General features: G+C 38.5%; 1 protein-coding gene across 2 annotated transcripts in view; it reads left to right on the forward strand.

Moving 5' to 3' along the window:
- Positions 1-15,693, forward strand: part of LOC108892258 (phospholipid-transporting ATPase ABCA1) — a 138,042-nt gene that overhangs the window by 39,886 nt on the left and 82,463 nt on the right. Inside the window, exons 15-21 of one of the 2 annotated variants that reach the window (XM_018689711.2) lie at positions 3,136-3,358; positions 7,946-8,167; positions 12,056-12,260; positions 12,545-12,661; positions 13,377-13,548; positions 14,532-14,663; positions 15,375-15,514. In XM_018689711.2, the coding sequence (XP_018545227.1) occupies positions 3,136-3,358; positions 7,946-8,167; positions 12,056-12,260; positions 12,545-12,661; positions 13,377-13,548; positions 14,532-14,663; positions 15,375-15,514 (1,211 nt within the window). Of the gene's footprint in view, positions 1-3,135; positions 3,359-6,999; positions 7,223-7,945; positions 8,168-12,055; positions 12,261-12,544; positions 12,662-13,376; positions 13,549-14,531; positions 14,664-15,374; positions 15,515-15,693 lie in introns of both variants that reach the window. The other variant, XM_018689719.2, reaches the window with a different exon arrangement.

Raw genomic sequence — 15,693 nt, forward strand, 5'->3', positions numbered from 1 at the left:
GAATTGCCAGATAAAACCTCACTCCTCGCAGTGTGTGAATAGGTTTGAGTTGACTGAGAATGTGCAGCAGACCAGGACTCAGTCTGACATTAGACATAATGGACAAACACAATATAGTTCATATTACAAAAGATGGGTTGCTTTCACCTTTCATAACCTGAAATATAAAATGGCACCAGCTGAAGGAACAAATACAATAGTTAACATATTTTACCTCTCACAGGTCTCGCCCCCTTTTTAATGAAAGTGTGAGACTATTGTACTTCCATAGCAAGCTAGATCTGAGCAATAATAGATAACTGGAAGTCCTGATAAGTACCTTATCATCAGTTTGATGTAAAAGAAAATAAATTTTTCTTTTAAATCTATATTTAGATTTTATAGTGATCAAGTAATGAATCTTGGTTTTCACAAGTCTCAGTTTCTTAAAATCCAGTTATTGGTATTTATAAAATTATTCACAAAGTAGTCAGCCAGGACTAAAGCAAGCAAGAGTTTCATAATTATCAGTTTTCGCTTTCTCTATATGTGGGGCTTAGACATATATTTTGACATTGGACAATAATCTTTAAACTCTAACCGTGTCTCACAACTTGGCTGCTGGTTAATGGTATTATACTTCATTTTGTAGATGTGATCTTGCCGTTAGATATAAAAATCACATAACATATGGAATCTCTTTATGCCATAACCACATGCACATCTCTCCTTGAGCAATAATTTGTACCAGCAATGGGATAATCCCTGTTGAATAATAAAGCCTGTTCCCTTCAATGGATAGCTCATTTCCAGCCAGCCAAGAAACTTAACGGTATATTTGCTCAAAAAGAGACAGGAAGCTTTTTTTTTTTCTTTCTTTTTTCAGCATAGTACGCCAACCTCTTGGGAGACCGTGCTCTACTATCTCTCGATTTACTGAGAAATCAGTCTTCCAGCTTCCCTAAATTTAGGTCAGGCTGCCAATGTAACTGGAGCCCTGTAACACAGACCCGCCTGGAGTTCTGTTACTTAAGCACCTTTGATCGATCAGTGAATGTATAATTCAAGAGCATCTGGTGGCAAGGTTGTCAGTGTCAGACACGGTGTGCATGACTGATCTCTCCCCCTCCAGTGCTAGAAGTCACAGAAGGAGTTAACTCACTCAGGCTGTCAGCTGTTACAGAGATGTTAGGGTAGAGTCAGGAGCAGATAATGCCAGAATTAGTATTCAGCTTGATGCGCTTGCTACTTGAGGCTGCGTACCTCCCTAGAAAAGGTACTAATGTATCAGCTCCATTTGTTGAAGTGTATTGATTTGGTGATCTCAAAAGTTCAAAGAAGAAATTTTATTAATGTAATCTTGTAAGGGATTTTGGTTTTAGTTACGCTGTGGCTGAACTTTACAAAACTCTTTTCGTGCTGCTTTGTTTGAAAATGATCCATCCCACTAGGGCAGGGGAAGTGTCCTCAAAAACAAGCCTGTGTCTCTCTCTCTCATTCAACTTCTCATATGACTGAACTTCCGCCGAGGTCTCACTGGAACTAACTTCATGCCTTTGTTGCTTTTGTAATACCGCCCAGTGCTTTCATCATCAGTTGATTAACTGACAAAACTGTCATTACGAAACTATATTTTGCATAGACTGAAGTAATGTTTTGCCGTTTACCTGTTAACACAAGGGAAAACTGTTGCAGTATCATAGAAAGAGGGCGAGTGAAGATATTCACCTGTTTGAAAAAGATGAAAATAAAAAAAAGAAAGCTCTTATACAGGGCTAATTCGCAATTAAGCAAAGTAGATGTTTGAGTGAAACATTTTCACTTGGCAAGTATTCAATAAGGCCTTTAAAAAAATAATTTGTCCAGAATTACAGGAGCAATTCATTCCATTCAAATGTACTAGAAGTGTACATTGATCAGTTGTTTATGTTAAATTGCTTGGAAGAAGAGCATCGTTTTGCCAATTACTACATATTCACTGTGGGCTTCATCTACACATCCGTACTGAACAGTGCTTTGCTTGCATTATATACCCAGTATTTATGGAATGCAAGCATAAGTGATATGTGAAATCCATACTTTGTCAAAATCTATTTGATATCTCTCCTTTACTGTCTAATAAAGCAAAGGAAGCACTTTGTTATATTGACTGAGGAGAAGATATTGACATGGCATTTTGGTGGCATTATGAAGCCAGTTTAATATCACCTCATTGTGTTGTAACAGAATCAAATCGTACATCATCTTTGGCATGAGGTGCAGCACTAAATGGCTCGACTCAGCTGATACACCAAGTTTATGGAGGTTAGCCGAGTGTAAAAATGAATATGCCAGAGTGGCATTGTGTTCCTTGAATACATCTTGGTTCGTGTTGATTGTCATGATTGTAACTTTTCAGCATCTGCAAAATAGTCTCCAAAACAGTCTCCAAGAGAGCATGCAAGTTTCAACTGCAAAAGGCAACCTTTAAAATAGAGTGCATGTAAAAAGCTGATTATCCTTTTGTTAAATATCATTAGGACTGCAGCTAACATTTATTTTTATCTTTAATCTTGATGTCCCAAATAATTGATAATTGGTTAATAAAATCTCAGAGAATGATGAAACTCACTTTTTAACCCAAAGATATTAAGTTTGAGACATGGGACAAAGATAATCATTTTTGCAGTTATTTAAGTGTAATGATTGATTACCAAAATAATTACAGATTAATTCCACTGTATCAGCAGCCATCAGTGTAGTAAATGATATGTTTTTATGCTGTCATTTGAGAAAGAAAAGAGGGTGTATGTACAGCAGTCCAGCCAAAAAAAGAAGTGGCCCCACATTATTTTTTTATTCACTGTTGCAGTGCAGTGTTTTGATGAGTCATAGATCTTATATCATAGATGAAGCATATTTCATTTCATTGTATTATCATCAAATATAAATTGCTAGAATTTCTGAAAATACACACCAGTACTTACTGTGTGCTTGTAAGTGCTAACTTATAATCATGCATGCATATACTATAGGTTAAAGGGGATGCAGCAGATTAAAAACACACTAGCACCCATCTAGCAGTGCGGCCTCCATGTCAAACACAACTTTGTTCTTGTACACTCCCTTTGCCAATGTGCAGCCCTGACCTTTCTGATTGATTTCCTCAACACCCAGCTTCATCCAGAGTATTGGAGGCATCCTCCCAATGTTCCTTGTGCTGGCCTTCATGTACACTGTGTGCATGACCATCAAAGGTCTGGTGCTAGAGAAGGAACTGTGGCTCAAGGAAGTGTTGCGTGCTGTTGGCATTCAGAACGGCGCCCTTTGGTCTTCAAGGTTCACCGAGAACATTGTTCTGCTCACAGTTCCCTGCTTGCTCATAAGTGTCATGGTTAAGGTCAGTGGAAAAGAGTCGCTCAATGGAAAGTATCAAAATACAAAGCATCAGTATTGGAATATAATGCATGTTTCTCAACTCTATACGTTTCAAGCCTTTTCATATATTTGTTATATAATATCCACTGACATTTCACATACATTATGTAGTAGTGTGCTAAAAGTTTTTAAGAATATCAAAATTTGGATATTTTTTCTCATCACAGACTCTACTGTATGATCACTATAGTTCTAACTCCAGCTAAAAAACAAAGCAGCAGACACAGAAAATAAGCATCTGACCAAATGCATCCAACCAAATAATCTTATGCTCTCTTGGGTCATCCAGGTCAGAGAATTGTTCATGCTTTGTGTTTTGGTATTCTTGCTGTTGTTAATCATGACCAATTAATGATCACAGAATCAAATCGTTATCCCTGATTCTTCAAATCAGCCTTCCTGGGCTAATTAATTGAGCATGCAACGAAAGTTGCAATTTAGTCAAATTAAAATCACACCAGTAATATTTGCCTTTTATTTCCTGTAATTGCATCACCTCTTCCTCTGTGCTGTACACATGAAGAAGGCTTGTGTTATGTAATTTGAGAAGTGAATATTTAGCACTGTATTATTTCCATGATTGCAATGAAAATGAATTATCTTTTGCCACTGGAACGCTGTATACTATTTTACATTATGTCATATCCAATTAACATGGTAATAACCATAAGTAGGAGGAACAGTTGTAACCAAAGACCTCATATTCAGGGAGTAGTTCTAGTGTGTGGTTTAAAGTACGTTTTACAACCCTGAAGTTTATGTTTTTTAATATACACAGCATTGATTTTTATGGAAATAGTGTGATAAATTAACTCTTGGGTTATGTGAGTCACACATGAAGAAACATATTTGGCCTGTTATTTTCCGTGCTTGCCTAAATAAAAGTTACCACCCAGATAGGATTTAAACTTGAGACCACTTGTATTTAGATTTACTGTATCTAATATTTCAACAGCCTTTGAACACAGTGCCTTAGACAACCAGTTTATCTCTGCATCACCAAGCTTATGATGTATAAGGTGCTGCATGCACAATCATCCAATGGGTCCGACATCATCAATCACTGGGATAAGTCCAGAAGAAAATGCACAATGGAATCAATGATATACTTAGACAAGAGGCTAAAGGAAATGTAAGAAACAGTAGTTATGTATAGTATGTTTGTAATCATTTTTCTTATTTAGCAAATGTCTACATGCTGGAAATGTATTTCATTTGTTGTTTAGTTGTTTCTATATTGATCCCTCTGTTGAATCAGTGATGATTCAGTGGAATATAATGGTTTTGCTTCTCTGTTGAAATGATCCTCTGCTTAAGGATCGATTAGGAAAGAAGCACAAAGCACTGTCATCACAAAAGGGAGACCCTGACATATGATGTACAAACATTATATCGGTCTACTTTAGATAGAGCACATCCTTCAGCGACTTCTTGTTTTGTAGGCGTTGTTAATGAAATAAAAAAGGATGGGTATTTTAGATGGGCCTAATCAATTTTTGCAGTTTAATTGGAAAATGTGGCTGGTAAATAAAAACTGATATTTGAACAGCTGGGTGAAATGTAATTTCCCATCAGCCTAATGTGTTTGCGAGCCATCAACAATTTGTAAACATTAATAACAATAAATTGAGTTAGTTGAGTGCCTTGGAGGAGCATCTGCAAGCATGATGTGTATTCAGATCACAGGCCCATTCTAAATGATAATTTCACAGCGATTTTCAACACATTAATAATAATAGCAAATCAAATGGTAATTATCATAAGGCTTTATCTGGATTAGGTGTGACAACAACCAGTTTTGTCATCTGCACCTGAGTCCTCTGCCATTTTACACTTGTATTCTCTTCCATTATGGAGGAAGTAATGCATTTATTATGTGGCAGCCAGGGTGATGTATTTGCACTGTTCCCACACTGGACTCCCATCTCAAACCAGACAAATCAAGGTGTTTGACAAGATCTTCTTTGCCAAAACTAACACCGATCAGTGAAGATCAATACATGTTTCTTTTCCCAAACAGTATGTCCTTGTTTTGACAACATGAAACCACCTTCCAAATGTTTTGTCATGCTAGCAGTCGGTCATTAAAATTTGATTAATTTGTTGTGCTACGCTCAGCGCTGAGAAAAGAATGCAAACGACAGAACCAGAGACCTCCTTCACAGCTGGAAGACAGCTATTGACATCTCATCAATCATAAATTTACGCAGGACTAAAAATAAATAAAATGAGACATTACTGAGTCAGAAATGGACAGTGGTGGAACATCACATGTACATTTACTATGGTACTGTATTTAGATGTCATTTGAATGTCCTTTACTTGAGTACTTTTATGCTGCTTTGTACTTCGACTTCACTACATTTGACAGCTTCAGCTACTAATCACTTTTCAGATAAAGATTTTATATACAAGACATTCAACACAAAGTATGATGCACTATTATAAAACCTACACAGTTTACATTGTTGATTTAAAAAAGACATTCTTTGTCCAGTATATGAGCTGTTAAACTTGCACATTGAGAATGTTCAGCAGCCTTAATTAATTGTTACAAGACACATTTAGCATAACATTTTTAGATGCCATCTCTGACATTACAGTATTGTCAGTGTGTGTGCGTGTGTCATTCAGTTGCCAGGAGACTTATCCCCATTTATACCTGCTACTAACAAGAACTCTGAATCAGAATTTCTTCTTTGGTAAAAAACATGTTAATTCGAGGTGTAAATTAAATGCATGCATGATGCATTGTAACTAGAATGCGTATGGATGACAGTGTGTTAAGATCTCAGCCAGGTGTAAATTAAGTCTATACAGTTTGGCCACATTTCAATAGCATTTGTGATTAATAATTATATATTAACAGTGGATCAAATAACTATATGCATGTGATAGGGGCCGCTTGTAATGGTGAGCCCACAAAAATATCATCCAATTGTGCAGTTCACCTCAGCTCTACAGAGTGTTTTAGCCTCTTTCAGATCATTGTTTTGGTTTTATGGTTCAATCTCCTCCCTCTCATTAGCACTGTTTCTAACAACAGGCTGGCTTTTTAGCAAAACATCTCTAATAAACCCTGTAAACCCCACTGTCCACGCAGCACCAAACAGCAGTTGAGCATTTAGCAGCTTAGGAGCCAGATATTTCCTTTGGGAGTAGCGAAAACCAAAGCAGACCTAAAAAGGAGAGTGAGTAATGGACTTACATCAAGTGGCCAGAATGCTAATGTTGCTAACATGTTTCCCATATCAACTTTAGAAGTTGATGACCTGTCAGTGTTGTGTTTAGAGCTTGTTTCCACTCTTCCCAAGTGCCAAAATGATTAGTTAGTGCTAGTTTAAGAAAAATGTCAACCAAACAAATTGAAAGGTCACCCAGATTTGACTCAGCAAAAAGCTACCGACGATCCCGATGAGCAGAGCCTATACAGCACCATAGATTCCACTGACCTGGAACACACTGTTTTGGTTGCCAAGTCTGTTTCTAATTTGCATGTTGACTTCCAGTCATAATAGAGGCAGATATAGATTACAGATTACATTAATATCAGGTGTAAATTGGGTCATTGTCTTGTCTGGTCCGGCTCCTTCACCCCCCCAGGTTCCTCCGGTCTCTGGCTCGCTCCCTCCCTTTATACATGACGTTAGCCTGGATCTACTCTGTGGCCATGATCATAAAGGGCATAGTCGCAGAGAAAGAGGCGAGGCTTAAGGAGACAGTGAGGATTATGGGCCTGAGAACTGCCATCTATTGGCTGAGCTGGGCAGTGTCCAGTGTGTTTCCTCTGGCTGTCAGCGCTGCCCTCCTCACCCTTATACTGAAGGTGATTTCAGAATGATTGAACAGTGATTCAAGGAGAACCCGACACTACTTTTAGAGAGTTGGCCGAAAAAGTCTCATGAACTGACGAGACTTAATACAATGAAGATATTAATCTGGAGTTAAACTGAAGCACTAACATGAGATAATTTTACATGATGCGAACAAAGTTTTACTTGAGATCCCATTTATTCTGTACAAATTAAGAATAATTTCTGTAATTAACATTCATACAGCTCCATGTAACAGTGTCCTCTATAAGTTTTTAAATTACAATTGCATCTATTACAATAGCACCATTATTCTAACAGTTCAAGTGCCTCTTTGAATTAAGTCGTCACCATCATGGTGTAATGTTGGAGGATGGATGGATTGACAAGTATCTCTCTAAAACTAGTGAAAGGTTCTCCTTCAAACTGGCAGAGTAAAAGAGTGGCATTTAATGACTTTCAGATGATATAATTTAATATCAGTCCATAGGAAAAATGTTTAGGTGTAGCTGATATTTTACCCATTTCAGCCGCCTTCTACTCTGCCTCCTGTATTTTAAAAATCAGCCATTGTAATCATTTTTCCACATCTCCTGGTTTGCTTGACATTTAATCAACCTTTTCTGACAAACCTGAAGGAACTTATGTATGTGTGTGTATGTGTGTTTTTTTAACACTAAATTATATCTTCACATTTCTGTCTTTCTCCCATCTTTCATGTATTTCTTTTGACACAGTATGGTAAAGTGCTGCAGTACAGCGACCCCTCAGTAATCTTTGTCTTCCTGCTGGTGTTCTGCGTGGCCACCATCACACAGTGCTTCTTCATTAGCGTCTTCTTCTCTAAGGCCAACTTAGCAGCGGCATGCGGTGGCCTCATCTACTTTGTCCTCTATCTGCCGCACATCCTCTGCTACGCCTGGAGGGACGTCATGGGTTTCGGGGCCAAGGTTGCTGTGGTAAGTCCGTCTTTAGCGCTGACACGGTTTTTTAATATCTTCCCCTGCTGTTATCATACACGAGGGCTGGCTGAGGTTTGATTTATATTGCTAGGTTATGTTTTTTGCCACTATAATCACACTTTGGCCATCACAGTCGTTTGTTCCTTATCCATTTCCTGTCCCTTTCAAACCCAAGCAGGCACAAGTCTGATTTGATTGGAGCTGGTTGTTATGAAAGGAAGTAAATTCACTCTCAGGGTCAATAATATCTGTCATAGAATCATCTTTATCGCCTGCACAAGTCTCCTGATAAATAATTTGTGAGGTGTGTGCCTCCAAGATGAAGTGAGGGTCCAGAGAAATTTAAATTGCAAAACAACAGCATGTAAGAATTGTTTTAAATATTCATGCTGTCACTTGTTCTGACATATTTTGGCACTAACCTGTAGATTTTTGTTCAAACTGGATATACTTAAGTGACAGAAACGTGAAACATTTACATAAAAGAAGAGAATAGACAGACACACACTGAGGAAGTTGGGGATTTTTTCCAATCCTCTAAGGGATAAAGATAAATAGTACACCATTGCTCAACTTTCAGTGTAGCCTTTCTGCGTGACCTTTATGGCGGTGCTGGTATCATTTGTCCTCAAGCTGTCCTTTCTGCAGACAAAGATACACAAAATCTTGAATCTTCATTGCTGTGCGAGCGAGTGCGTCTTCTCAGAATTTCAATCAAGTTGTGTTTTCTTGTTTGTCAATTTCAACGATGCAGTGTCAGTTGTGGGTGGGCCGGGTAAACAGTCTCATGTTTCTTGGTTATCAAATTGAAATAGTGGCAGTCAGTAATATCTTACATTGGCACCTGACAGAAGTCACTTGTGCTTTCATCTTTCATCTTCGGACACTTTGTAAACCGTGTTTCTGCCAACAAGCAGTGCCAGCATATCAGAGGAAATTGCTTGTCTTTGAGTAAGTCCTTTTAAAATTATGTCATACCTTCCCTTTAGGAAACTTTTCAGTCCATTTCCTTTTACAGACGACATGCAGGTTAGCTAGGCGTTTTACATATAAGGCACTGCAAACCTTATTTAATCTCTGCACAAAGTGCCATTGCTAGGTTCTCCCTTGGCGCTGAGATTTTTCTCCCCTGCTACAGCTAGATGGATAGCCCTCTAGCCCTCTAATTAGCATGAGCAATGTTCCTCTGACCAAACCACTATCCAGTTCATCCCCACACTTTATCAGAGATGTGTATGTGTGCGCAGAGGTTTCTCGCTCTCTCTCCCAGCTCAGATGAAACTACATCGTGCCGCAGCATACAAATTCTCCCCCACATTGTCCTTGATAATGAAGTCTTTAATCGGAACAGAATTTCAAAAGATCACCAGAATTTATATGAACGGTTTTTGATTGCAGCTCGGTGCCAAAGGAGAGCTACAGGCAGTATATCAGAGGGCCACTGTAAGACAGGGCACAGTCACAATCCAACTTCCTATCTACTGTACTTTGACTATTTTCTCCCTCTTTTACCTCCAGTTTTTAATGAGGTAGAAACAAGAGAGAGCCCAGACTTCTTTTATGTTCTTGAAATATTTTCAATTAATTTTTCAGTCCTGGAAAAGTCATGAGGAAAAAAAAAAAAAATTCCTGCAAAATAATTTAAAACTTCTCAGGCTTTCCTTTGCTGAAATCAATTAATTAATCTATGCTTTTGCAACATCTGGCTACTGACTCAAACATATAGATTTGCTCAGACTTTCTTTGCTATACTGTGGCTCTTAATTGGATTTAAATGTTGGGCTGCAACAGTCTTTTTGCATTTTCTTCAGTAGCAGACAGGAAATAAGGGAAGAGAGAAAGAAAGACGTACTGTACAATAAAGGTCTTCAGCCAGAGTCAGACTACTGTCGTTGCCAGCAGGCACAAAACCCAAAGACATTCAAGCTATTAATCGTTAAATCTGAGACAGGAATGCTTGATACTTATGAAAACAATCGCCAACATTCCATCAATTGGCTAATCAATTAATGGACTGATTATTGCAGCTCTAGCCTCCTCTTTGTTTTCAAAATCCATTTCACTGTGAGAAACACTTTTCACACAGACATTGTACTCTGACATTTTCATTTAAGCCTTAGAACTGACTACAGCAGTTTTAAAAGGAGGAGAAACACATCTGTCTCTGCTGTGATCCCTGTCCGTCATTCCAACTCCATTTGTCCAAAATGTCCTGGAAAATGACTTCTTAGAAAGAGTGGAAACCCCAATTGCTCTCCCTCTTAACTATGTTCTTTGTCTGCCAGCTGAATGGTGGTTAAATCTGCAGTGTTGACATGTGTTCAATAGAGGGGGCTTGTCTGCCTCCCAACTCTTGCCCTTTTCTCAAAAGCCAGAGGAGTGACTCCTGTCGCTTTGTCGGCCGTTCATATAGAGGTCAAGGATGGGTGCCCAGTAGCCCTTCTGTCACCTCTCATCTACTGACTGACTGTTGATTGCTTGGCAGTAGATGGGCAGTGGGTAGACAACACAGGAAGTTGCCAGCGGTGTTAGCAGCCAGGCTAGAGCTTTGGCGTCACTGCAGAGCTTTTCAGATTCTCTTCCTGGTAATGCAGCATCGGGTAGAAAGCATCCATGATGATTCGTCTCTGAAGCTTCGGCAACCGCTTCTGCCGGAGTGAAAATGCTGTGAGCAAATGAGGCGTGATAAAACAGCTGGCAGGCAACATGGCAATGCAGAGTGATAGGCCATGGCAGATGATGTCTCATGGGCAACACATCATTTGCAATTTCCTACTGTATGAAAGAGCCAACAAATCTTAGTTTGCAGCACACACATTTTAGTCTCCATCTTTGTTTTTGTCCAAATTTAAAGTCCTCAGAGATGTTCAAAGGCAACACAGTGATTAAAGTGTGTAGATGTTTCTCCCCTGTCTGCTGCAATACTAACAGAATGTAACAGTATATCTTTCAGCATGAAGTCATCACCTGAATTTAGCAATCAAAGGCTGTGACTATACAAGCATAGATTTTAAAGGACATTCAGGGAAATACTCTTATTTGCTTCTCTGTCCACAGTTAGATAAGGAGATTGATACCATTATCATGTCTGTATGTTAGTTATGCTGCTTAAGCCATGAGGAGCCAGTAAACTCAGCATAAGGACTATAAACAGAAGCAAATGTCTAGCCCTCCTCTGTTCAAAGGTAACAAAACCTGCCTATCAGCACCTCCAAAGTTCAGTAATTAACACTTGATATCTAGTTTGTTTAAGCCGTGCAAAAACTAAAGTGTAAAAACAACAATTCACTATTTTACAGAGGGTTAGGTGCCAGACTATTTCTCAGCCAGGACCAGTTAGTTGCCAGGCAGCCAGCAGAGACTGCAGGAAATTATTGGACTTTTTTGCATTATTTATTTATTTTTTTACTTCATTTTTGTACCATATTCTGTATCCTGTAATCATCCTGTATATTTTCAAAATTATTATATTTATTTATTATCATCCCTGCACGGCACACAGTGCTGATCCCATATTGTAAATAGACCTTGTTTTTTAGAAACACCACAAAAAAGTGCAGTACAGTAAGCAGGGGAGGATTACTACTTCACTCAAACATATTCAGCAGTACCAACACAATACATGACTATGGCTGACTTTAACACGACCTTAACATGAGTCAGGCCAGCTGTTTCCTCCTGATTCCAGTCTTTATTCTAAACTAAGCTAACCAGCTGCTGGCTCCAGCTGCATATATAGCGTACAGACATGAGGAGTGGTATAAATCTTCTCATCTAACTCTCAGCATGAAAGCAAATGAGCATATGCCCTGAAATGTCAAACTACTCCTTTAACTATGGTTGTATGATATGAATGTTTTTACTTGCATATCTTTCATTCCCTAGAGTTTATTATCCTGTGTGGCCTTTGGCTATGGCTGTGAGAACTTTTCCAAGTATGAGGAGCAAGGCATCGGTATCCAGTGGTACAACATTGGCAAGAGTCCAGAAGAGGGGGGACGCTATACGTTCATTGTGTCCATCATTATGATGCTCCTTGATGCTGCTTTATACTGGATGCTCACCTGGTACATTGAGAATGTCTTTCCAGGTATTTATTTCTCAGATTTGTACACTATCTACCAACTTTCTTCAAATTTGGTGTTCCATTCCACCATTCCTGCATGAAATCCCTTTCACCTGACCTAGCTTAAATCAACAGCCAATGCTGCTGTCCTAACAGGCTGGTCTTAATGCTTTTCTCATCGACTCTAATTAAAAGAAGACAGGATTTGTGCCAGGCTGTCAAGAGAAAACCTACACTGTATAGTACCATATTCCCTTAAGCCAAGCTGTTATTAAAATGTGAATAATGTTCTCTGTGCTCAATCCCAGGCCAATATGGAATCCCTAAGCCATGGTACTTCCCTTTCACTGCATCTTATTGGTGTGGGAGAGCCTCAGTGACTGATGCTGACCCCGGTTTGCTGAAAGACTCAAGTGCACATAACGGTAATCTGCCATATCATTTTCAGTTGTCACCTGTAGTGTGTAACTGTAGTGTAATCCACCCAGTTATTATGTATTTGTCAGATTCTCAACAGCTTGCTCGCGTACTAGTGGGAACATAGTTCTAATAAGAAGTGTGAGTTAATTGGAATGGGTTGCAAACAAACATTAGCACCTTATTTGTCACATTGGGTGATAATAGAGCTTGGCACTTTGAAGGGAAAAAAGGTGAATTTCAAGTCAGGAACTTGCTAAAAAAAAAAAAAAAAAAAAACCTCAACAATATCCAATTAACATTGATGGGAATGAGCCAAAAAACAGTTATTTTTGTCTTAGAGTGCACAGCAGCTCATTCATCTAACTTTTTGACTATATGACATTAATTAAGGAATATTCACGTGTTAGTAAATAGTTTGAATTTAATAGAAAAAGCAACATGTTGTGTTTGTCAACCATATTATTAAAAAAAAACATGTTTTATTCCAGTGTGCAAATGTTACTGATGGAAATAAACTTTTTGCTGCAAGTATATTAGCAAATATGATTTTGTTGATATTATGTTGTTGATATCAGTCCTTAACTTTCACCCCTCTGTTTAATTTGAATAATTGTGTCTTCAAAAAACATTTACATCTTAGATGAATTTAATTAAATGCTTCTATGCTTGTTTCTCTTTTTGTATGTGTGTGTTGATTAATTTATGAATGTGTCTCTGAAGAATACATGGAGAAACCACCACCCAATATGAAAGCAGGGGTCTCAGTCCGCAATCTTGTCAAAATCTACAAGAATGGAAAGAAGCTTGCCGTGGACGGACTGAGTGTGGACTTTTACGAGAATCAGATCACATCTTTTCTTGGCCACAATGGAGCTGGAAAAACAACCACAATGTGAGTTGACTTATCTATTTCTCCCATGTGTTGCCACTTGGCTCAGTGTTCATGTAATTTCACAGGGTGCAACTAATCTAACTTGTACACAATGCCGACTGTACTGTCGCTACATTAATTCAGTGGTCACTGCTTTCAAAGAGTGACATCTTCTGAGAGGACATTTATCACACAGAGTCAGCTGTTGTGTTGATAGTGAGAGTTATCTAATTGCTGTTTAAAAAATAGTGGAAAGGTTGGAAGGGGCCTAGGATGACAGCAAATAAATGAAAGCCAGTGGCCCAGAAAGAATGAGCGAGAGAGAGAGCAAGTGATGCAAGACTAAGGGCTGAGGGGAAGACATCCGCTCTGAGCCACTGTAACGAAACATAACAGAGCACAATAACAGAAAGGACGGAGGAAGGACTCTGTCACACACTGAAGCTCTGTGCGGATGCATTTCCAGAGAGATACCAGAGTATCTGTCTATCTATTTGTGAGATTCAGTGTTACAACTGAATTTGTGCACAAATCCTGCTTTTTGGTGCATGCAGAAATTTTTATCTAAACTAGTTTTGTTTTTATTTTTTGAACTGTTCTGATCTTGCCTTTTGTTTGGCATTTAGTATTTTTCTGCTCAGGCTAGTCCGTAATTAATACATTATTAATGACATGAGACTGAACACAAGTTAATGGAGAGGATATGGACAGTCAGTGCTCCACAGCAGTACTGTGCTGGTTCCATTTTTCAGTAATTGTGACAGAAAAATCTTTTCAGCTATTTTATGAAAATTAAATTAGACTATGTTGGGAAATCGAACAAAATGTCTATTGACAAACATGTTTAAATGGAGCTAGGAATAAATGTAATTCGCCATTATGTTCTACCATTTTTCATATGATTCTATTTGTTATGAGGTAAAAATCAACACCCTGAAATAATCCCCAAGATGTGTGATCAGGATATATGTGTTGTGTTTATGTCCTTTATTTTTTCTCTCGAGGTCAATTCTGACAGGACTGTTCCCGCCTACGTCAGGCACGGCCCTCATCAATGGATATGACATCCACACCGACATGGACAGCATCCGGAAGTATTTGGGAATGTGCCCACAGCACAATGTCTTATTCAATGAGTGAGTGAATTTAGCAGATAGCCATCCACCCGCGTTATCAGCTGGCCATTAGAGTAATCATGTTTTGCCTCTGGTTTATTAAAAAAGAGGAAGAAAGGTTGAAAAAATCATTACAGAGCAATTTAATCATATGTATAATGAGGGCTCAGTCTCGGCTTATTTTTCACATCAACACATCATTATCCCTTTACCTTTTTATGTTAAAAAATGAAATGAACTTTGTTCACTCCATCCACTAAATTTCTCCTAATAGCATCATTTCCAGCTATTATTCAGTCTTTTATTTCACCTTTAGAGTCCCCTCTCTTTCTCTCTCTCCACAAACTGACTACTGCAACTTGACACAAGTCCTACATCATAATTATGGCTGAGCACCTGCAAATTACTTTCATTAATATTAATCCCAGACAGTCAAAGCATCTATATTAAATACAGCTAAAATATTCATGCAAACAATGAGGTAGATGTTACAACATACTATGTTCTGACCTGTGAGTAAGTTTTGATAGAATTCAAGACTTTTCTTTACTTCACCTCACAAAAGTGCAGTTAGACTGGAGCTAGGTCATCCTGCAAAATACTTAAATGTGATGCTTTGGATATTTCAAACAACTGCATATGAAGAGGTGACATGAGACACCCTCCTTGGTCACTCATGCCTCCTCACATGTCAATCAAATGGGCGTTGTGATATTATTTTCACCTTTCCAGGCTGACAGTGGAGGAGCACATCTACTTCTACGCTCGGCTGAAAGGACACAGCCGTGATGAGGTGAAAATTGAGATGGACCAGATGATTAAGGATGTTGGTTTACCACATAAACGGAAGGATCTTGCTAAGAACCTGTCAGGTGTGTCTGTATGCGTGTATGTTGACATCTTTTTGGAGCTATGTGTCTCAGAAAGTCTGAATGAAATTAGGCAGAGATGTAAATTTTGTTTTTGATGTGTGCATACGTTTGTGTGCTTGGCACATTCATTTCCCCTGGGAAGGAATATCATCTGCAGATTATCATTTTCTATTCTGAAT

The sequence above is a fragment of the Lates calcarifer genome, linkage group LG15 (assembly GCF_001640805.2).
Source record: "Lates calcarifer isolate ASB-BC8 linkage group LG15, TLL_Latcal_v3, whole genome shotgun sequence".
NCBI lineage: Eukaryota > Metazoa > Chordata > Actinopteri > Centropomidae > Lates > Lates calcarifer.